Below are 25,338 nucleotides of genomic sequence, written 5' to 3' on the forward strand. Positions count from 1 at the left end.
TCATGTACGCCATGTATTTTCGGTCTTGATATGAGTTTTACCGAAAACAGTGTGTGTTTGTGTGTGTGTGTGTGTATGTGTGTGTGTGTGTGTTACGATTGTATGATACTCTGCAGTATGTGGTGCTTATATATATATCAAATATCACTGCAAAGGTAATGGCTATAATAGAATGCTGTTCGTAGTCCGTTTACATAAAAAAATCCATATACCTATATTTCTCCTATATCATATTATTATATTATACGCGTCGGTTTTCACAATAATCGGTATTTTTTCAAACCTACTATTAAATTTACATAATTCCGCGCATCAGCTAAAAATTACACGTGATAAAAATAAGATAAAGAAAAATAAATGCTGTCATTACTATAATGTACATAATTAATAATAATAATAATAATAATAATGACGATGAAAATATAAAAAAAGTTTTATCTCCACGTTAGTCGGGCGCAGATAAAATTAAATATTTTCGTATATTTTCGTAGAATAAATTATGGCGTTTTTTCTAGTGGATAAAAATATATTGCGTCGTCGCGTATAATGCGGACTACGTTTAATAATTTCGTATGTATATATTTCCTTCTCAATTCGTATTACTTACTTAAAATAACGAATATGAATTAACTAACCCCCCGAGGAAGCTGCAGTCGCTCGCTGACGTAATATTTTTTTTTAGGGATATTTAACTTTTGTCACGTCCTGCAAAGGTAAGGTACCTAGCTATATACATATACAATGCGATATGAAACGACCTCATATTTTCATATTAAATTGTTTCCTTTTCTTTTACGAAAGACCCAAATTGAAACTCATATTTCGTATTGTTTTTCATCGAAATTGTCGCGTATATATATATATATATAGTCCCCGCTCCGAGAAAAGAAATATAATAAACGTGTGGAATTCCCCGAAGTATATAATATATAAAGTCTCGTTTTTTTCCGTCACGCGTTTCCGGCGTTTTTCATTTTCCGACGACGGCAAACCTTGGGAATTAAAATTTTAATGAACGTCTCGCCGGTGTGTATAGTATATTTTAGCACAGTTGTAAAACGGTATGTATTATAATATATTGTATTACACAACATACCTACCTACCTAATATAATATATAATAATATCGTTCATTTGCGAATTTATGCCATTTGTGCAGTAGGAGAGATAACCGCCTTTATATATACATATATAATATAATATATTATATATAGGTACGTCTTATACCACGCCCGTTCCGTTCCCACGAGATTTTTCGGCTACGATAATGCGATAAAAGAACAGCTCGCAAATAATCCGCTCGAAGGTTTTCGGTCCTATAAATACGAAGAACTATACCACCCCCGGCGAAGACGCGCCGCAATATAACTCCTTATATATAGCGGCGGCGGCGGCGGGCGCATCACACGCGTGCGGTCACGGTGGACAACGATGGAGCACATAATATTGTTATGGTGTACGCAAGACGGCCTCGATTGCGGTGAAAATACCCTTACACCCTCTCGCTGGGTGGTATAAATATATAGTATGCCTAATACAATACGATTTCACTCGAAATCGGATTTCGTCGCGTGACCGAAATCGTTGCGTAAAAACCACCACACACGATAGTGGCTCACGAGCCCCTCAAACGCCACACGTTATGATAATAATATCATATAAATAACATATTTATGGACCGCCATTCGGTGCGGTTTTCGCGTTTGAGGACACGGTGTCTTGTATAATAATACCTTACCTATATAAAAGACGCGTGACACCCATATAATATTCCAGTATATTATATTATTATACGCCTTTGCCGTTTAAACCATTGATTTAGTGTGGCACGCCACAAACGCGTTTGATTTCTAAAATATAATATAGGTACCTACTCCGGCTTGTGTGATGTGATACGTGCGCGCCGTGATCGGATAATATATCTAACTGCGGTATACACAGCAGCAGGTCGAACCGAACGGATGATGATGCGATGACCATCGTTATAAAAACGTCCACCCTCCAGTCCATTGTGTATTTTTATATTTTATGTAGTAGCTATAGGTCGTATCTGGTAGTATATACTAGTGTGCATTCCTATAATAGTGGTCGTCGTCGGTTTGCAAATTTTCTAGACGATAAAAATTAAAAAAAAAAATAAATAATCGAATTCCCCAATAGGTTTGGCTACATTTACAGTCACGTATAAAATAATTTATAATAATATATGTAACAGGTACAGTTGCTGTTGATGCGCCATCGTCGGCAGCACTGCTGCTAGCTAAATCTAGACGATTACTCGAATTCCGCTTCGTACGACTCGTAAACCACTATTTCTATAATATATACCATACCTGTAGGTATATATACTTAAACATTCCTAGATACAACCGTCGCCGAATCCGGTCTCGGACTTGGAAAAAAAACTGTTATCATTGTTCACAATGAGGACTGAAAAAAATAAAACATTAAATCGCTCATCGGTTATTATTAATCCGGAGAATTCCGTATCGTCCTGTCGCACGCTACTAAAAGCGGTCACTATATAATATTATACTGTATAATATTTTATATAATGTTACCTACTAAGTATATTATTTGCGGCTGCTGAAGGAAATATGCACATTAAAATATACGATTACATATTTTAAAAACTGTATCTTTCTGGTGGTTACAACTTATAATAGACAGCGGTAATAATATAAAATTCCATTACCATATAATTATGCCCATACGGTAACTTCGTAGTCCACGACCAAAATATGCGCGTTTATACATAGGTTTTTTAATATAATCTATATATATATATGTATAAACGTTTCCAAATCTTTCTGAATTGTTGTCGTCGTGGCGATGTGATTAAATCTCATTTTGTTCTTTTTTAAATCCCGACAAAGGGTATATAACGGTTGTGCTCGTTAATCCTTTTAAAGCGCACCCTGCTGTAGCAGTAGTAATAAAAAGCTCTAAAGATGTTCCGGTGGGTTTTTAATTTTTTTTTCTCTCTCTCATATTTTTTTATGTATAAATCTGTAATGATACACCGGTGGGCAACAATTGAATGGAATTTGAATAAAAGACTCCCGGCTGTGGTGACCAAGAGATGAGCGAGGAAGGAGCCGTGAGACAGCCAACCGCGGTACGCGCACACACATGTATATATAAAACGGAAAAAAATCCCCAGCTGAATATTATAACAGTGCCGGGAGACTTTCACGACGACCTCGATGAATAATTCATAATTTTCTTTTTTTTTTATACTTCTTCTGTATGAATTTATTTTTTTCCCTTTTAAACTCTCAAATTAAAGCAATCGTCTCGGCGGTAATTCCAATCTGGTCGCCGAGTACCTTTATATGCACTGCTTATTGTGCCTGCCCATCTATATATCTATATATATATTGTATTATATGAAATAATAATATGTGCAGTGTCTGCTCTTTGTCGCGTATGCAGACGTATGTGCACGTAAATGTATATTTTTCTCTTGTGTACGTGTGTATGTGTGTGTGTACACGATACCTGGCCTCGGGGTGTAAAATAAAAACACTAATAACGATGATAATAATAAAAAATACTCTTGGCTACTGTTTATATTTTCTCCTCGTAGTCTTTCACCACACCGATTTGCGATAACGACATGTATATTATAATATTATTATTATTATTATTATTATTATTTTTACACGTGATGCGCCCCAGCATCCCCGAGCCATCGTCCCATCCACGGTGTATGCACGATGTATACATAAATCGTCGTCGTTATAATAATGATAATAATAATAATAATAATAAACGAGTGTGCTGATGAATTCACTCGAAATAATTGAGCTTATAATAACAGTCGGCCACGGGCAACCGACTGCAGTACGCGCGTGAATGCGTTCAACTCCTGTGATATTATAATATCAAATCAGAGCTTCCACTGTTCAGCGGGCTCTGCACAGACTGTTTTCGTACACCCTCGAGGGCCGAAATGAAAACAATTTTTTTTCTTCAAAATTAGATTATGTTTTGGCACAACACGTCTTGATATTTCAATATTGATTTAACATTGCACTACCATTGCATAAAGGTATTATACACATACGTATAATAGAACTGCACCGAGCGCCGAGCTCATTATAATATATAATATTATTATCAATTATTATGTCTTATGCGCTGTTTTTTTGGCGTGTGGTCAAAGTTTATATATAGTTCTCAACAAACGGCACACGATGATATTATTATTAATATGTTATTCCGCCGCAGCGGCTGCAAAACTCTGTGCACACGTGCAGCGGGACTTTGCGGTCTTAATGCGGTGTCCGCGGGGATCGATATGCACGCGCTGAAGACTCATGCTGTTGGTTTTGGTGTATACATTCGTTTTCTTGGAAAAGTAATAACAGTTTAAGACATTTTTCTTACAAAATTTGAAGTCTTTACAAAACAACCATCAGAAAAAAATGTAATTAAAAAAAAATTGTATCAGTATATACTTAAAAAGTATAATTTATAGTATACTATAAATTATACTTTTTAAGTTTTCGCATTATTGAATGGAATCATACAATTTAAATATTGAAAACTGAATATTATTTTTTCTGAGAATTTTAATGTATTATACAAATCGAACTTTGAACGGGTTTTTAATTATAGTTATTTAACTTATAAGTATTTAAAGTTTAGATGAGTGGGCTAAGTAGCACAAGGGCACACCAGAAAATATTGGTCTATACTACTATGCTCGAATGAACTTTAAATACTGATTTCAAACATTAAAAATGGCTACAAGCTTGGTAAAATGACGAACGTATACAATTAAAACAACTTTAATGTTAAGTTAAACTGTTCACAAAAAAAAAAAATCTAATGAATATTATGATTTATGAATTTAAAATAATTTAATTCAACTCCGTAGAGATTCTAGTTAATAAAGACTGATTTTAATCTCTAAAACATTCATTCAATGAGTCGAAAATTATTAAAAATGAAATAAAATACATTAAATGATACAATAATTAGTCGATAAATCTCCTAAAAGGCTAAAGAAAATGTCAATAAACGCGAAATAAAAATGTATTTTTGTTCGTCTTCATTTCTACGATGTACTGAAACACATTTTCATTAATTTTTTACCTAACATTTTGCATCTGAGACGTTTAAGAACAAATAATGCAGAGTTCATCGATAACCGTGGGGCCTTCAATATATTAATTACCTACATGACACACCTATACTGTATAGTGTATAATATAATACTATTGTTATCGTCGCGTATATCGATTTTTAACAGGGTCGGATTTTACATTTTTTACCTATATACCCATATAATATTCCAACTAAATATTATTGTGTTTACGTATACTTTATTTCATTTTATTTTTTTTTCACTTGAAACTAGCGCACGAGAGTTGGTTCGATTTTTGACTGCGAAACGTATATATATATATATAAATATAAATATATATATAGCTACCTCAAAGGCACGTGGTGTATTCGTTTCGATCGGTTAGTAGTTACCTATATATTGTTCGAATCGCGCGTTTTCAATACGACTGCGAGAACTGGCGACAGGCCTGGGTTTTTATATTAAATTTCCCGGTTTCCGAATATTAATCGACTGCCGGCGGTTAGACGCGGGCGGGTTGTAACTGCGCGGTCCCAAAAGTACGGTAGCCGTGAGTAGGTATATACACAGCATATACCTATATAATGTGACAGGGTTTTATTTTCATTAAAAAGTTGGTCGACGAGTGCTCTGCCTCTGACCCTCTCTCTCTATCTACGCTCATATTATATTTAAATACACAAACAAAAGATACTGTGGCAGCGACGGCGGTGCGGTCGTCAAGGCGAAAAATGAATTCCGCAGCGACAGTAAATGACGTAAATTCCATGTCACCACAAAGTCGTGTAATTATATAACAGTGCAGATATCTATAAAATTATACAGTTTTCATTATCATTATTGTTTTTCATCGCCGCCGAGTCCCGAATGCGTGCCGTTACGGGTTTTCGTAGTCTTTGGCCAATCGATATTTTCATGGTTTTTTTGTTTAGCAAACCCTCTCACCGCCGCCGTCGCCGTGTACATTATATTATATCGACGTACTCGCCCCGTCCTTTTTTTTTGCATGTGTGACACCGTCTCTGAGCGAAATAAACAATATCAATATTATAACACGTACAATAATAATAATAACAATAAAAACGGTTTCCGGGGCGCGCGTGCCACCGGAACGACTATATATATATATACATAGGTACTGAATATACGTCGACGACGGACGAAGTGTACATAATATCATAGTATATATATATATGTGTGTATTATGTGCGTAAAAAAAGGCGATGCTCCGACGGGCATCACTCCTTGACATTCGATAGTAAAATATACGATCGTCGTCTCTGATTTTCGGAGCGAAACAGATCGATAAAAAAAAAAATTAAAAAAACCGCCTGCAGGACTTGCCACAGTTTTGTGCCTCTTATAACATAGACGTCGCGTACGATAATATATGTACGCGCCGTACAAGTATACATAATATTATTATTATATATACACAATACCTACTTTATGTGTATATTATGTATATATATAATGCACCTACGCGCTTTGACACCCGCTGACGAGGTCCGATCGGAGTATAATATTATTTATGTCTCGCGGCGTGTGTGCATGTTTGTATATCATTTCGAATAATATACTCTTATGGGTACTATAATACACGTAGTCGTGTATTTTATTGTCTGCCACCGTTGATTGACGTATTGAATGCGTATACATACTGTCAGCGTATATACAGCGTGCTCGCGTGTGTTTGATATTCCAGCTTGTCGTCGTCGGCGCAGACGGCGAGTGAGTCTCGTGTGGTGTGTGTGTGTGTGTGTGTGTGTCATTGTTATAACGTCTATTATGCACACACAGACGACTATGACAACGATAGTAATAATAATGATAATAATAATAATAATAATAATAATATTGTTACATTATTGTCTGCTGCAAAATGCTGCGACGTACCTATACCTGTTTTTCAGTTTTTTCGCTTATCCTTCGTACGATATGCGATCGCATGTTTACGCAGGCGTACGGGTCACCGATAATCCAAATAGATAAAAGACATTTCGAGGGGGACTGAGTATAATGTATATATATAGGGTACCCCAGCTACATACGCTGCTGAACTGCAGACGCGAACGGTCTGTCAGGTCGCCGAGACGAATACGACGCCGCGGCCGAAATCCGCTATTATTATTATTATTATTATTATTTCGTTATTGTTATTATGTATTATTGTACACGCCTCTATACATACCAGCGGCGCGTTATCATACGGTGGTAAGATGAGACACACAGCGTACACACTGTTCACGAACAAATATTATATACTTATACATAATGTAATATATATGTACACATAAAACTCGTATTGTTCGCGGGTGGAACGCATCGCCAAAGTTATGACGTTCCTTTTTATTGTGCGTGAACTAAATCCCCTGTAATGTCTTACGCCGTTGTTTTTTTTCATACGACTCGAAAAAAAATAAAAACGTATAATATGCGGATAGTATGTGCGTCGCCGTTTTCTTTATTCATTCTATATAGTGTTTCGCCCACTGTCGTCGGGAAACGGTTGCAGAACGTTTGCATTTTTAGAATTGCGCACAAGACTATATAATATACGAGATAGTGCAATATGTATAGTGTTGTGTGTTATGTAAAAAAAATAACAATATATTATAATATTATAAGATAAATAAACACGTGGCGTATTACGGGCGTCGGCATAAATTTAACTTTGATTCGGCCGCGCGATCGCACACACCACACACGAGTATTCTTTCGACCGCGTAATTATTTTTGTGGACGCTGCAACCGATGCTGGCACATGTCGTTTCGGTGCCGCTGTTGTCATCGAATATTCGCCGATTTAGTCGGTTTTCGATTGAGTTTTTTTTATTATTATCATCATCAAACGACGAGAGACGAACCGTCCGTCGCCGCTGCTGCACACGTGTATCGGATCGCAGATACAAGCGATATAATACAATATATTATTATGTAACGAGACTATTGAGACTCGCTAAACTCAACATTCACTCATAATATAGCAATAATAATAATATTATATGGTGCGTATCGTTGGGACGATATTATAGCATATAATGATCACGGCCGAATTATGATGAAACGTAAAAATAATCCTCGTCGAGGATTCCGTCGAACGCACGTCGTTTCCGGTCGGATATCTTTCGCCATTTTTTATGCATAGATAAAGCTGGTGGTTATACCTACATTCCCTGTGATACAACTCTAAATAATACCGCAGAGTGTTGCCTATACACATAGGTATTATGGCAGAATAGCGAAAAAACCTCAACGCCCCAGCAATAATGCGATTTGCCGCCGCCGGAGATTTACACAAAAGTGTTTTTGTTTTCCGTAATATTATTGTATTTACACAGAGCCACCGCGCCGCACGGGAGTAGTTTTGTCTCATCGTCGAGAACGCCTAACCGTGACAAAGATTTACGAGACCGATGAAACTGGCCGACGATTAGCGAATATTAAAATCAGACCCAGTTGATTAAAAACATAATATTATTATCTGTATAGGAAAACGTACGTAATAATTATCGTTGTTTTCAATATAATAATATTTTGAAAAGAATAATAATAATAATAAAATATCGGCTGCTGCTGCTGCCCGTATTGACGGAGGCACACCGGTTTCATTATCGTTATTATTATTATTATTATTATACATTTTTTTTTTACTTTACCATAAAAGTCCCGGAGCATAAAAACATATATACAGTCTGTATAGGCACGCTGCAGTGGACGTGGTTCGTCGGTAAAACGAGTTCTTCCGATAATTAGCTCCGGCTTATTTTTCCTTTTATAAATATTAATAGAAAATTATACGTCGATACACAGGTAACTGCATTTTTTTCGCCTTTTGCGCGCCAGACGTCTTGGTCTGAGTCGATGTCGTCGTTGTTGTTGGGTACTCATTATTATATATTATTATTCGTAATAATAATGAATAATATATTCATGCTTGCCATGCGTATATTATTCAATCAATGGGTATAATAATGTAATATTTTTTTCTCCCCGAAAATCGCACACGCCAAACGCCTCGGCGCGCTTGACCCTGCGAGGTGTACAGTTTCCACCTGTGTACAATATGACAATTTATACGCGACGTATTATATTTTCTTGAATAGGATTAATATTTTTCGTCCTATCTCTCGTGCATGCGAGCGTGTGATTTTCGCTAAAAAAAATTGTCAGCCGAGTGCCGAAAATCCCGTACGGATCGTGTGTTATTATACGCCATAACGTATCAACGCGCCTCGTGACCGTTTCGATAATCCGCCGGATTACTATTATAATATAATATATATTATTATTGTTATTATTATTACTATAATACCTATACCTCCTCCTCTTCCTATGATATGATGATAATAATATAGGATACACTCGTGCTGAATAATATTATATTGTTCGACGACAATTTATTCTCGTTAAAAAAATATATGCGAAAAATAAAAAAAACAAGACAACTCGCACAATATTTTGAAACGGGGTCGTAAATTTCACATGGAACGTTTTCCACAGACAGTATTATATACGTGCTCAGTAAGCTGCAGTATGACACGCGCGGTATTATATGGTCGTATGTTCCTATATAATATAATATACCCCCGCATTTCATTTATTGTAATATTATTGTTATTATTATTTTCGAGTCGGGCGGTGGCGATTCGAGACAACTGTTGTAGCAGTCATGATAATGTGCACGCGCGGACAGCATCATGACGGCTGTAGGTTTCCGATTTTGTTGCCGATGGCTCGTTTAAAATGTTGTCGGAAATGAGCAGTAGGTATATAGTTGGTGACGGTGGTCGATTGCGTGACGCATTATATTCATATACATATACATGTATTATGTTATGTATATAAGTATGATATTAATCATATTATATTAATATATTCGCGATAATCCGTAAAAATATCGTCGCGTTTCGTGTCCTCGAGGCGAGCGTTTATTGCGCGTCATAACCGTGATGCGGACGTTCCGGTCCAATCGATTATAATACTTTAATAACCGTTCGGTGGTCTCGTACCTATATACCTACTCGGCCGGCCCAAACGGTTATTTTTCCTTTAATATACATTTATAAAATATATCCGAACGAGAAAATACGTGTTTCTAAATTAATATAACGACGGGTACGACGACGGACGAATATCCCTCGAACAAACACACCGGTGGGAAATATTTACAAAAGGCATTTTATGTATAGGTATAAACATAATAATAATCGTCTCTTTTAATGGTAACGGTTTTGAAATTGTCGTCTATAAGCCGCGAGGTATTATATTATATATACATATATGCGGAGTGATCCACGCTTTATTCCGTTTATATACCTACTCTATATAATATGTCTACGGCGACCTGCGATTATTTCTGAAAATATAATATAAACGATGTGTTTAATTTGATTTTTTTTTAAACATTCATTATAATTTCATAATATAGAATGGTATGTAATATTATGTAAAACTCTTTCATATTAATACCTATATTATAACCGCAGTTACCCTACCGTCATTCTATAGGTAAGCGTATAGTTTATTATTATATTATTATCGATATAAACGAACCCGACGTTTTCAGAAATAAACACCGGTTCACCGAATATGATTGAAAAAATAATATAAACATAATTTCCGTAATATAAGCCTGATCGCCCAAAATAAAAAATTCCGACGTTATGTTATAGGAGTTTACAATATTATAGGTATCATTAATTCTCGTGGAGTACGAAAAAGTAAAGTCATTGATTTAGGTGTATAAGGGTGGCTAACCTTAGTCATATATAGATGATTTTTTCAGACTTTTCCCCTTGAATTGCGTTTTCAAGATGTAAAAAAATGTGTATACAAAATTGTTTGTCGATTGGTTAAGTCAACCCGTACCTCTTTGCTCTTAAAGTTCTAAAACTTGTTTTGTTCGAATAACCATAGTTTTCGGATTAATATCTCGTTATACAATCGTTTGAAGTTATTGGTATACAATATATTTTTTTTCTTACTTTGAACTACTCTAAATGTATACAAATCAGCACAATAATAGTATAATACATGATGTTGTATTATATACATAATCATAGAAACCCTTCAGCTTTAGATATTATGTGTAACGTGAGAAAGAAGCTACCAATTCCCATTAAAGTCACTATTATAGGCTTGGGTTATTACTTATTAGACCATTTACATTTTAAGATATGGCGTGCACAGATAGAATAATTTTCATTTGACAAAATATATTTTAATGACGCGTTGATGATTAAAAGTGCAGAGATAGAGTTATATTTGTATACACATAATATCCAAATATGTGTTTATTATGTAATATTCGGTTGTAAGAATTCTTATGACAAGTAGGAAATTACTGTGGGAAGTAGTGTCATAATTAGAATTATTTATTATTTAGGTACTTTGACATTGTTGGAAGATACAAAGGTATAGGATGGGTTAGGTTTATTGTGATAGGAGGGAGAGTTGAAAAGGGTACCGCGCGTTTTTCCTTAGGGATGATGATGGTTTGGATATTTATTTTTCGGCGCTTGAGGAGAAATTTATAGGTAGTTTAAACATTCCTTAAAACGTATGTGCATAGCATTATTTAAAGCAAATTTAATTTACTATAATTCCTATTCTAAACCGTTTTCTAATTAACAAAATATTTTCCATAGTAATTGATTATACGAATCATAAAAGTTCATAAATAACGTATTATCGTAAAACCAACAATGTTTACTTCAAAACTTCTAAATTATATCATTATAATTTATTAAATGTATTATAATATAATATACTTATAATAGTGATTTCTGGTTTTATCATATCCAAATGAGTATACATGTATACATGATATTTATCGTTGCCGTTTTTGCGTTTCTGCAGGACGTGGGTTGCCAGGAAGCCTGTTCGTTCCATGACTGGCACGGAGGGTCACAACACAGCCCCGTGGTGGAGGCCCGAGGTGAACGGGCGCTGACCATCGATTCGGGCACGCTACGTTGGCCGCGGCCGGCTGACCTGCTCTCGCCGTCCGCGCAACGTCTCGTGTACGTGATCATGCGGCGCCGGGACCCGGGAACCAGGCGCACGTGGTCCCAACTGGGCCAGACGCCCGGCTACAAGGCCCGACTGCCCAAAACGACGGCACCGTGGACGGTCCGCGTGCTTGCAGTCTCGGCAGAGGGTCTGGTAACCATCTTCAGCCCGGCCCCGGTCACCGCCACGTCTGTTCTACGGGTTCCTGTTGAATCCGTGGCCGCTAGGGCTGCAGCGTCCGCCGCCTCGCCACAGCTGGAACTTGCAGCCACCCCACCACCCACATTGTCGTCACCGACGGCTGCCGCCGTTTTGCATGACCTCCGTGATGCCGACATCATTATCAGGAGCCTCGGCCGCGACCAGATTCTCGGTATCAGGTTACCGTTGGCCGCCAGATCGGCGCCCCAGGAAGAGTCACTCCGCCTCATGGTGAGTAGAATTCATGATGGTCATCTTTCACTATATCTAAAACTATAATATTTATATATTCGAGTTTTACGCGTGCTCTTCAACTTTTGGCTTCTGTTTGGGAATTCCGCAGACGATTCTATCTGCGTAGGTGGAAATTTGCCGAAACTTTCGTTCGTTTTTTTTTATATTTCTCACTTGTTGACAACCGAGAATCTCCATAACGTTCAGTATTCGGTGTACGCCTCGAGTAAAAAATCGAGAGAGCGCAGCGCGTATATATATGGAAATATTTACGATTTATCAAAAACCGTCTCTCTACGGGTATATATATAATATAATATATTATATATATATGGTGTCAGTTGGGATGAAAAAAAGAAAATAAGCCAAAAATTACCCTTCGTTGTGTGGCGGTCTGTGCTTTGCATAATTTAGTAGTATATATTATATAGAGCTTACCCAACGTCGCGAAAAGGACGTGGATTGATGAGATGAGCGAGAGATCCACGTGACGACGACGACGGTATAGTCCATCAGAATCTCTCTCTCGGATTGATGATGACTTACTCCTTGCGCGGTTGCGCGTCGTATATTATACAATTTATAATATACGCCATGTACATGAGATGATATACCTATGTCCTATATACATCGTCATATACATATGTGTGTCATAAAGGAAAATATGAATATTTGTTACACGGGGCACGTTGTGCGGCCCCGAGAGGGTTCTCCGTTGTCGTTTCGCTCTCACACACGCACACGCTTACCATATAAGATGAATAATAATAATAAAAATAACAATAAAAAACGAAAACCAAATAAACCCGCGACCACTCGCCTGCTCCTCACCGGCCACCCGCACGACGTGTTTGCGATCGATTTCCCGCGCGGATTCATTCGTTTGACGTTTTTTTTTCTTTGACGAGTATATATATACCTACGGGCTATATACGGTCCAAAATTTGGTCGTTATTTTCGTTATTATTTTCCACTCTATGCGTGCGACATAAAAACCTAACTATATTGTATATTATATTCACCGTCGTAGGTACTTACATATATGCGTACTTATGTATACGTACCTATGTGTACGAGTGTATTACACAAAATATTATTGTCATCTCATTGTGCGTTCCGTTATGATGATGATAATAATAATATAATAATAGATATACGTTTTAACGAACCAGAAAATTACGATTGTATATGGTATACGAGCGCGGAGGTGTTTTTTTTTTGTTTTGTTTGGCACGTAGTTCGTTATGACGACGAAACAATAATCAGTATACATCAAACCCGTCGTTATTTTGTTCTCAAATTCTAACGGCGAAATCGTCTCCGTGGACGATAATATAACTAGGTACAGTATCTTAGTGCACAGGGCCCGGCCTCGGCAACCTCGCCAAAAGCTATCAATTAAGGTGTGACAGTAATAAACAATACATTAATTATACAACCATATCTATAATATTGTATCATACAGTGAACCACCTCCAAAAGTGAGGAATGCCACAACGCGTAAAAAATTTGCGATTAAAAACCAAATATGAGACGTGGTACGCGATATTGATCGATGATCGTGTTATCAATGAAATCGCTAATCGAAAAAAAAGTATAATAATATTATGCTTGGACAAGCCTAATTTATTGTTTATCGACAGGCCCTATACATATATGTTTTTATTTTTATAAATGCACATTAAGTGCCTGTTGTTGATAAATACCTGGGGCTAGTAAAAATAATAAATATCATAATGCATATCATAACATTCATAACCATAATAAGGTACAAACAATTTAAAAACAAATGACATTTTTTCACTTCTTAAGTATAGCCAGTATAGATACTAGATATGATGCTGACATTTCAAAAATTGCGTGACTCGACATTTTTGAGTATTGCTACTTGCTAGATAATTATTTGTTTTTTATATTCAGAATTTCAAGGTTGAAAAATAATGAATTGAACAATTTGTTTAAAAAATCTAATATTTCGTAAGTATTAGGAAAGATAATAAGGATTATTTTATAGATATTCACAATAAATTAACTACGGTTTCACTAAAGTAATGTAGGTACACTAAATTAATTAATAAAATATGATTTTCTAAACTTATTATTTCAAAGTTAACACTATGAATATGCAGACACAAGACTATTCACGTGAATAACTTTTAAATCATATAAGGCAATTAAAATGAGGGGGCAACGGGAACCTATCTAAGCCTCCACATAAAAACAACCATATGTTTCATAACGCATTTAAACCTCTGAGGATAGTATGTTTTAATAATTGATGACATCATCATTATATTACGAGTGATCCGACGGATGACATATAAAAGTCCAACGTCTGAACCGCTACAACAGTGGTTGGTACGAAATCAAAGGACCGTCGCCGTGCCGAGGAATAAAAGCCGCTTCAGCGTTTTTCACGCTAACAGGAAAATCGTTTGAAACACGATACCCTGTGATAAGATTATTATATTGTTCGAACGCCATGTCGACTTTGTCACCGACGCCTGTGATCGTATATATATATAATACGTATATATTATTTATATATAATATAATATAACACGACGCGCGGAAGAGAATAAATTATGTTCGTAAAACGCGGGCGGACATCGTGTCAACTTTGCGCGGTGGCCGCGGGATAATAAGTTAGACGATAAATTGAGCTGTAAATTTTAATAACAATAAAAATAATAATAATAACGATAATAAAAATCGCCCGTAAACGGTGACAGAAAAGTATCGAGCGTAACGACTTTGTTACGTCGTCGGCACCTCTAATATTATATATTCATATTAGTAAGTATAATATTATTAAATTTATGCTATATTAAGATTATTGTCTTTTCACCTTATCCTCGATCGCAATGATTCTGCGCGGGCACAAGAACAATATCGTCCTGTACAAAAATATCAATAATAATAAAAATATATTCTCTTGAATTAATTCGCTCCATGCAAGTGCGATACATATACATATAATATATACGTCTAATAATGTCGGCCGCCGCGTGATTTCGTTGTGATAATATCGTAATATAATATATATATTATGATATTATTATTATTGTTGCTGTTATTATTTTAGTAGTTGTTTACTCTCGCCTGTGCCGGCTGTTGCGGGAAAATGAATAGGCTCTTCCGCGTATAATATATTTGTACAATATAATACACCCATAGTTGCGCGTGAGAAACTCGACACCTGCGATACGAGCCAGCGTCAACGCTGCCGCTGCCGACTGATAATAATATTAATAATTGGCTCGGTCTCTCGCCCGGTTCACTCGAGTGCGCCTCCCCCGTCGTCGCCGTGCAGTATATACATGTTAGGTATAATGCTTTACTCGCGTATAATATTATAATAATAATAGTAGTAATAATAATAATGGTAGGTAATATTAATATTGAGCCCGCGCGCGTATATTAATCTAATTAAAGCACACACGTCCCGTCGTAAACGTGTGCGCCACATAATACGCGTTTGAAATATATAACCATCGCGAGCGCGTCTCGTCAAGGAGGTCGTGTTTAGCTCTGTAACATATAGTTAGATAGGTGTGTAATTATTGTTGTATATGACGGGAAAAAAATAGTGATCGTTTTCTAGATATTTGTCGAATTAAAAAATCCGATCGCATTTTCGTTTTAGACGCTAATCGTAGGTTTCGCCATCGTCCGACAAATAATGCTGTGTACATATTATTATGTATTTAGAACTCACAGTAATATATTATTGTATATACCTGCATCGATTTAGATTTATGCCGCGTACCTCAAGTAGTCAAGTCGTACCTATATGCTGGCATGCTGCACCCGACCGAAATCGTGTTTTCTTGACTTCCCAGTGTGACTATTAACATACCAAAATATTGGTCCAATATAGGTATTATTATTAAACATATTGGTTCAGGTGAGAATTCTGTGCTTGGATGGTCTGCAAATTTCATGCGAACACTTTGATCCCTTTCGATGGTTTTCACAGTGCCTTAGCGTTTTTGTGGTCGCGTCCCTTTAATATTATATTAGCCTACGGTATCTGATAACAATGTATATACCTGTAGGGAAGCGACTGTATATTATAATCAGTATCGACTTGTCCTACTCAAAATAGCACCCACAGAAAAAAATTGGACACTACTGGCAAGATTAAAACCCCATATAGAAATCAGTTAATTATTATATTTTGGAATAATATTATGTAGGTAATTATAAATTAGTAATATAGCATACTACATTGCAGTAAGGTAACATCGAAGAAATATTTTATGAACTATAATATATTCTGATATGGCATGTTATGCAGGCTATTAAATTACTTACAGTTAATGAGATCCCAGAGGGGGGGGGGGCAATGGCCACTGCCAATGGCGACCACCAAGTGTTGGTTCTGCTGTACTGGGCTGGATCACGAGTACTATATTATAATGATAATAATCTATTTATGTATAAAAAACGAAGATTGCACTTTTTGGCCTTTTTTTTTCTTGTTCACTCGTACCGCGGGTTAGAAAATAATACACAATAACAATAACACGTGCGGCGGCGTAGACGACCTTCGTCGTATACGTTGAGTGGTGTCCGACGATCCTCCGCGGTGATTTCGACGGGCGCCACTTCGGTCGGCCGCCAAATACGCCTGTTATCTGATCGGACGAGGGTGAGAGAAAAATAAAACGCGTCAACGGGCCGGTTATTGATTACGATTTTTTATATATATATACAGAAATATTATATATATTGTATAGATACTATCAAATAATATATTTGGCCGACACCCACGCACGCACGCATGCCACCCCCACCCGCGTGTCCAAACATTTTTGTATCCCATTAAAATATGTCTCGGGAGGTCGAAAAACATTTTACGATAACTCATTAAATCCCTCCGATCGTATATATTTATATATATGTATAAAATATGTGTTTGTGTGGCTCTACATGAAAAAGATAATATTCTGAAGAATAAAACCGTTTACAATACCGTAAAAGAACGATGAAAAGAATGTATATTGTATAAAATATATTATCACTCTCCCTAACTCCCTTGTAAAATGTAAATAATAATAAATATTCGGCCAGAAATAACGATTCAGCGTCTCGTATGCTGCATGCATGTTAAACGAAGCGGAGCCGAGGAAAATATGTGAATTTCAGTCTCAATAAGAATACGTCCATTAAAATTCCATCGAGTTTTGAGTAAATGTTCATCGCTCTTTATCTGAATCGTGACAGTCGTCACCGAAAAATAATATTTTGATGAAATCGTTTTTTGCGTTCGTTCTATGTAATATATGTTTTTGTCATCGAATTATAAAACCAGCTAACCGTTATTGCGAATTTTTGATTATCTTTCCTTTCAAGAATACTCACGCACAATTATAATCTGAGAATTATTTACAAAAGAATAAAAAGTCAATATCTCAATCGTACCATAATAGTTGCATGAAGAAAAAAAAAACAGCCGTAAAAAGTGTATAGTCAGACCAACGTTTATGTTGCACTCACCGTCGCATTACATTTATTTTGTTATTTTACGTTGACTTTACTGGTCGCATGCCCCATATTATTATAATGCGACTTGATTTTTTGCAGCTTTCATAAATTCAACAAGTATATATAAAATACATAATTATAACGAGGTTTCTTGTACGCGCTGCGTGGTATTTACGTTGCGATAACAATAACAACGAAAAATTGTGGACGAGGCATTTGAAATCCAAAAATGTTTTTGCTTGAAATTAGTTATAACTATTGTGAGTTATTTTTATTATACATTATAGTGTACGTGTGAGAACACACGCGCACGAAACCCGCCATTGATTTCGTTTACCGACAGTACCTCTACCACCCTCACCACCGTTCACCCACGTCACTGTACGAATTCGAAACTACCCAGGACGTTTCGGCAGTACAATGCAGTCGATGTTTTATTCATATCCTATCAACTTTCCTGAGTATTATTATTTATTATTATTATTATTATTACCTTCATAAAAAATGCTGCAGGCGACGTGGATTTTGGCAATTTGAACCGTTTGGGAATACATTTGCCAGGACCGCGGTGTCAGAGGTCTGACTTTTATATTTTGGAGTAAGGGTCTTTGGAGACGTACCTCCGGGTGGTGATGGTGCTGGTAGAAGTCTCACCGATGTTATTTTTGTGATTCAATAACATTTAACGACTCTTCGTTTTACGAGTCCAGAAACTGTATATTAAAATCACCACTATAAACTGAGTGTATGTGTGTGTGTGTATACACTAAATGTAATATTCTGCAGTCGTTACATGTTACCACGTCGAAATCTCACGCACGAAATCAATTTGAATCTGTCTGAAGGTTAGGTTTTCAATAAATAGCTAGTAATTACCAACTAAAAATAAGTTATAGTGAATAGCTGGTTAACGCGATACACCTTTAATATGCCGTATTAATCACCGATTTAATGTAAGGGTTAATTGGCGTAAGACGAAAAACAATTTAGGATTAATGATAATGTTTTCAATCAGGATTTTGCGTACAACCCTTTTAATCGAAACAAATAGTAGGTACCTATATTATGGCTATATAGCGTGTGTAACGTCAGGTATACGTCTTATATTTACGCAAGTCTCAAATTGTGTATAACATGATTCGCTGTCCTGACTATCGATTGCAGTGCTGTACAATAATGTAAATAATGTTTTATTCCCGTTTTTGTTAAACATCATCCACTATTATATAGAAATAACTTATAGTAGGTACCTAGCCATCATTATATTGATTTCTCTACCTAACTAATCTTGTATTGTGCACGTCGCGCATAGGCTTGTACAGAAATGTTTCTAAGGGTAAAGTGGACATCAATATGTATGTCTTATAGATAATATATGAAATATGTTGCTATTTCACATGTCTGATTTTAAAAAGCAAAGGGGGAGAAATGTCCCATCTTGTCCCCTCTTTCCTATCATTACTCACTGCTCAAACAATTATTTAAGAAACGAGCTTCTTTCAGTTTCCACCAGATCTCAATGTTCCCCAATTAATATCCACCATTCTTCTCCAGTTTAAGTTTTTAATCTTGTAAATTGTTATATTACATTATTGTTTGTATGTACATAGGTACTTACACTATGCTTCTGTATATCTTGGGCTTACTTTCGTTATTATAGTTAAAATATAAATAAGTTTATAACTATATTTTAATTTTTCAGGGTGATGACGACCCATCGGACACAACAGAAATGTGGAACCTTCGCGAAGTGTCGATGATCCATCAGAAGGTGTTGGTGATCGCTGAGGTGGCGTGGGATGCCCGGCAAGTCCACCGCCCCGCTTACCTGGTCACGTGGGAGATTGATGGCGGCGGTCTGAAAGGCAACCTGTTCACGGACACCACGTGCGTCACGCTGTCCCTGTGGCCAGACACCGCATACCTCATACAGGTTAGTCACCATCAAGCACAATCGTGCGTTAATTGCGGGCGCCTGACAATGACAATGACGATAACATAATAATAATAATAATAATACTATAATATAGTGTCGACTCTGTGAGGCCAGAAGCCAGTTGAGTATACTGGCTGTCGTGTCGTTATGTCTGTTATTATTACATAATATAGCGTACGAAATGTATACAATGTATACAATATATAATATATTATATTATATATCAAGTCCGCTTTACTTTACAATATGTACCTATATATGTACAAAGGACATAAGGTATTTTAGTGACGTTAGGAAAAACGAGACGATGGTCGCATGATATATATTATAAAGACATTTTCTGTTTCAAAACTTTAAAATTTAAATACTCAACACCGTTTACCGTTCATAATCGTTTTTACGGCTTTCTGTGTATATATTATATATAAAAACGTCTTTTATATTAGCATTGCAAATATAAACGAAATTGTCTCTATACACGTTTAAATGGCATCGCGTATAATAGGTGTCCCGGACTGCCGTATACATATACACGCGAATCGTGGTGTTGGAATATTTAATATTTATATATATTATATTTAAAGCTACAAAGATGAGTAGGATTCTTGAATGTGAATTTAAAATTACGTTTGAATTTGGTTTAAATTAACCGATTCTGTGAACGGCAACCTAGTGTCAAAATGAGTTTACTGCCGAGTTCACTTTGCGAAGATTTAATGTATCACGATCATCACAGCCGCTGCTTAGGTACTGCTAAAACTCTCCAATGGCGCTTCTTATTTCTAAGACACAGATCGCACAAGTCTTGGTGTAGAATTTCGCGCTTCGCGTTATTCCGCGTGATTTTCAAAAATATAACAAATGTATATATTATTATACTTTCGCGAAGTCGAACCAGTGCGTATTGTTACATACAATATCTAAACGAACGATCCTTAACAGTCAACGCACACACCGCTTCCGGGTGTGGGGGTGAACGGCGACTACATTGACGTTATTTTACATACAGACACACAATACACGTCCCGTAAAAGCCGGAAGTGGAGGTTTACCAGATGCCTCGTGGTACAGTGGGTGTTTAGGGGTCGTGAATAGACTAGCCCCCGAGTGTATCACATACTGAAAATGCACGTCATTATCGCTATTTAACGACTATACACGACTATGACGATGGCGAAGAGGGCGCGTTTGTTTGGGAGGCTATTGTCAGCGACGACGACCAGATAAAAAGATATTTGCCGGAAAGTGTTAATCGATGGCGACGACGGCGGTGGCCACGCGACCGACTGACACAGGATATCGGCGGCGGGGCACCCCGGTCACGAATGGTTCACCACCCAAAGGCCATAATAATAATAAATTGTCTGATAGTTCCGATCGTTATGATAGTGCGTATATGTTGTACAAGTGGGTACCTAGACGTATACTTATAATATTATGATACGAACTATATAATATTTCGACGGAGAAAGAAAATATAATAAAGACCAAAAGGAGGAGATGAGAAAAAAATCACAGAAACATAGCTTGGAGAACAATTTATTTACGTCTTATATAATATAATATAATATATATATTTCTTTCTGGTGGCGGCTGATAAGAATGAGAACCGTATATAACATTCTACTATATACTCACTGTATATAATAATAATAATAATAATAATAATACGATATGAGCTACAATATTATATTATGTGCAGTACTACGTATATTGCCACGTATATACGAAACATTGTATTATATTATGACCCGCATATAAAAAGCAATTGCCAGTGATAACGCGCCCAAACACGCTCTATATTATTATAATATATATATTGTGAGCCGTCGTGTATACACACATATAGACTTTAAAACGCGTATGTAGTAGTGCAGCCTCGGGTTCGCGAATATTTAACTTTATATGTTATTATTATTATTATTATTATTATTATTATACGTATATAATATTATGAGACATCGCGTTTCGATTCGGGACCGAAAAAAAAACCACTTAACGGTTTCCGGCGGCGGCGCGTTCCGACCGATTTTCGACCGGGTAGCTGCTGCAGGACATGACGATTTCAAATCAACGCCGCCGACGGGATAATATTGAACTATTACACAGCCGTCACGACATTGTTGTGTATATGCTTACTATTATATTTTACAGAACTTCAGTGGTAGGTACCTATAATCATAATACATATGTATATAAATATAATGTGATAGAATATTCGTTTGAATATTGTATTATTATCGAAGTAAAAAAATGTAACGTACTGCGCTCACTGCGCCTTTTTATGCGCCTTACCATAAATTATTGTTATAATATAATATTAAATAGATAATATATTTTAGGTACGTCGCGTAAACTCGATTTATTATTCAAAGCCGACCGCGGACTCCGGTGAAACACGCGCGCGTTATCGATTTCCGTTTTATATGGTTGAATGCTGCTTGATCCAATTAAACTATACTGACGTTAACGTGGTTTGCCCTACGACTCGATTAAAAGATTTCACATATTATAGGTACCAAGAGTTTGAAAATTTAGTTTGCAAGCCCTTCCTTCAATGTTGATCCAAAAATTGAAGGAAGTGAGAACATTTTGTGACCTGTTTTAGAAATTCTTGGTGAACATCGAAAGACTGCGTGCAGTTTATGAAACTGCAGTCATATTATTCGAAAATCTTTGATATCTTCCATAATTTTCACTTGAACATTTAAAATAATAGACTTGCACATTTTTGCCAACTGAACATATTTTTTTAAACCTCAAAACAAGGGGTCAACTTTATGAACGTAAAAAAATTAATTCTCCGACATTCTACATATATTGTATGGACTGTGCTTTTAGAAGGCATTCGATTTTTATAGTAAAAACATTAAGTATAAAGTGAATATATTTTCTAATTTTGAAAGTTATAGGTTAGGTCAAATTACATCTATAGTAACAATATATAATATATTATCGGTATTTACCGAGGACCAAACTTTGTCCTCTATTATAATAACATCGATTGTATTTTGCGTGTATCCATGCGTCTACTCAGTTATAACAATATCATTGAAGTCGCTCGCGGCAGTCGTACAAAGGGAGCGATTTGTCATTTTCAAAGACGACCAGACGACGAAACGAAACACGCGTGATGGAAACAAAAGGTGATAATGACGCATCAGATATGGAGATAACATTGTCATGAAGCTAGGACGTGTGTAATTATTAGAGTGCCCCGTCGAAACACCACATTAATTATATACACGTAATAAGTACATAATAATAATATTATTATTGTTGTATTAAACAGCCTGCACGTTATTAATTGTCGGTAACAAAATGCATTTAAATGCGAATCCCCGCCTCCGCAGACAGCATACCTATATAATATTACATTTCAAAAGACGGATGACCCACCGGCGCGCGATGTATTTTTTTGATAACTTCAAACGTGAAGCTTCTTCACTCCCGTCGTCGGAGCGATATAGGAGGTAATAATAATAATTATCGTTATTATTTTAATACGAACATTTCCTCGGCGCATTAATATACCATATATTTACGCATAATATTATAGGTATACGCGTATAACATGTATATTGCAGTACGCTACTATTACTCCTCCTCCGCTTCGACGTGTGATATTCCGAAAACTTGTTTTCTCATTTTCGTTCTCGTCACGCACACAAACCTATGCCTACAACAAGTCTACAACCGTGGTATATACGTCATGCGTGAGTTTTGTTCAAACGGTTGCCTAAAAAAAAATGTTTTCATAATAATATACATAATATAGCTAGGTGTATACCGCGGTAGACATTATAACTCTGCGATGTGCGCGTGCATATTATACACTTTGACGATGTGCTTTATTTTTTCTTCCGTTTCCGCCGAGTGAAATTCACTGACGTCGGACTGTCCGAGGCCGACAGCGCATGCAGGCTGCTATAGATCATGTCGACGAGCGCGGTTACAACAATAATTAAATGCTATTATTAAATTGTAGATTTGTCCGAGTGCGGTAAATCAATCGGATAATAACAGGTTGGCCGATGGACGGGAAATCGTCGATCGCACGACGAATGCAACACGTGTGTGCCCGCTCCGTAGGTGGTATATACCGATATGGACAAATTATTAGGAGAATGGATTTATAAAAAGCCCGCTATCATAGGTATAACGACACAACGTGTATAATGTATATAATAATATACTATAATATGGTGTCGTTTACAGCCGGGATAATCACGAGTAAAATATATTATAGTGAATCGCAGTCAATACATAACTGTATACCTATATAGTAACAAACCGTTTTTGATTTAGGAAAATTGTCACTCAATGTTAGAGATAATAGACATACAAATTATAACCCATTTAATTGTTTAAATTGCCAAGTTCATAATAGGATTTTTATATCCACTATAAGTATAATTAAAAAAATATATACTTATATTTTATTTGTAAATATAACAACGCAGAACATATAATCAATATTACATTGAAATTAACAATTTATTAAAACCTCCCCAATAAGTATATTATCTGAATATGCATCAAAAAGAATAATACATAATACTTTGCGTGTTATATTTATTATTTATACAATTTTAGAATAGGAACTTGGGAAAATGGTACGTTTTCATTTTTTTAAAGATATACAAATTGTAATGATTTATTGATTATTTTATTTAATTAATTATGAATTACATCGAAATGACATTATAATGGAAAATTACGAATTCAACGTTGTATAATTTGTTCAAAAATGATAAATTTATCCGGCCGATCGTTTGATTGTTTTAGACTCGAAGTAACTTAATAATCATTATAATAAAAAATGTTATCACGCTTTGAGCCAAATTCAAATCTTTATGTTTTTTTTTCAAGATATTTATGAAATAATATGCAACTTAATCTTTTACGCATTCGTCTAGAAATGTGTGACTTGTGTTGCTTATTGCTCAAATATACAAGAATTTGTAAACATAAAATAAAAAAACGTCATCACAGAATCTATATGCATTACGTTTCGTCTGCACATATTTTAATCAGATATCAGAACACAATAAATAATAATATGTATTATTATTTTGAGTCTAGTGTAGAAGACTTATACGTATAACAATAATATAATAGTAGGCGGACAGATTCTACATAGGAAGACAAACTCTGCTGTGCAACACTCAATATACGATATACGTATCACGTCATGCCCATATTCATTATTAGGGATCAAAATGCCGGAAAATTTCGGAAAAAAACCGAAGTTTTCGGAAAATTAAAAAAATTTATTTACGCTTAAAAATTAAAAAAACTATGTAAAAAAAACCATTTTAAAAAATAGAGTAAATAAACCAGTCATTGTCATTTCACATTTGCCAATA

General features: G+C 35.9%; 1 protein-coding gene across 1 annotated transcript in view; it reads left to right on the forward strand.

Moving 5' to 3' along the window:
* LOC100160448 overlaps positions 1–25,338 on the forward strand; it is a 120,559-nt gene that overhangs the window by 75,304 nt on the left and 19,917 nt on the right. Inside the window, exons 4-5 of the mRNA XM_001943700.5 lie at positions 11,956–12,540; positions 19,736–19,966. Of these exons, the coding sequence (XP_001943735.2) occupies positions 11,956–12,540; positions 19,736–19,966 (816 nt within the window). The remainder of the gene's footprint in view (positions 1–11,955; positions 12,541–19,735; positions 19,967–25,338) is intronic.

Source organism: Acyrthosiphon pisum, chromosome A1 (genome assembly GCF_005508785.2).
Source record: "Acyrthosiphon pisum isolate AL4f chromosome A1, pea_aphid_22Mar2018_4r6ur, whole genome shotgun sequence".
Taxonomy (NCBI): Eukaryota; Metazoa; Arthropoda; class Insecta; order Hemiptera; family Aphididae; genus Acyrthosiphon; species Acyrthosiphon pisum.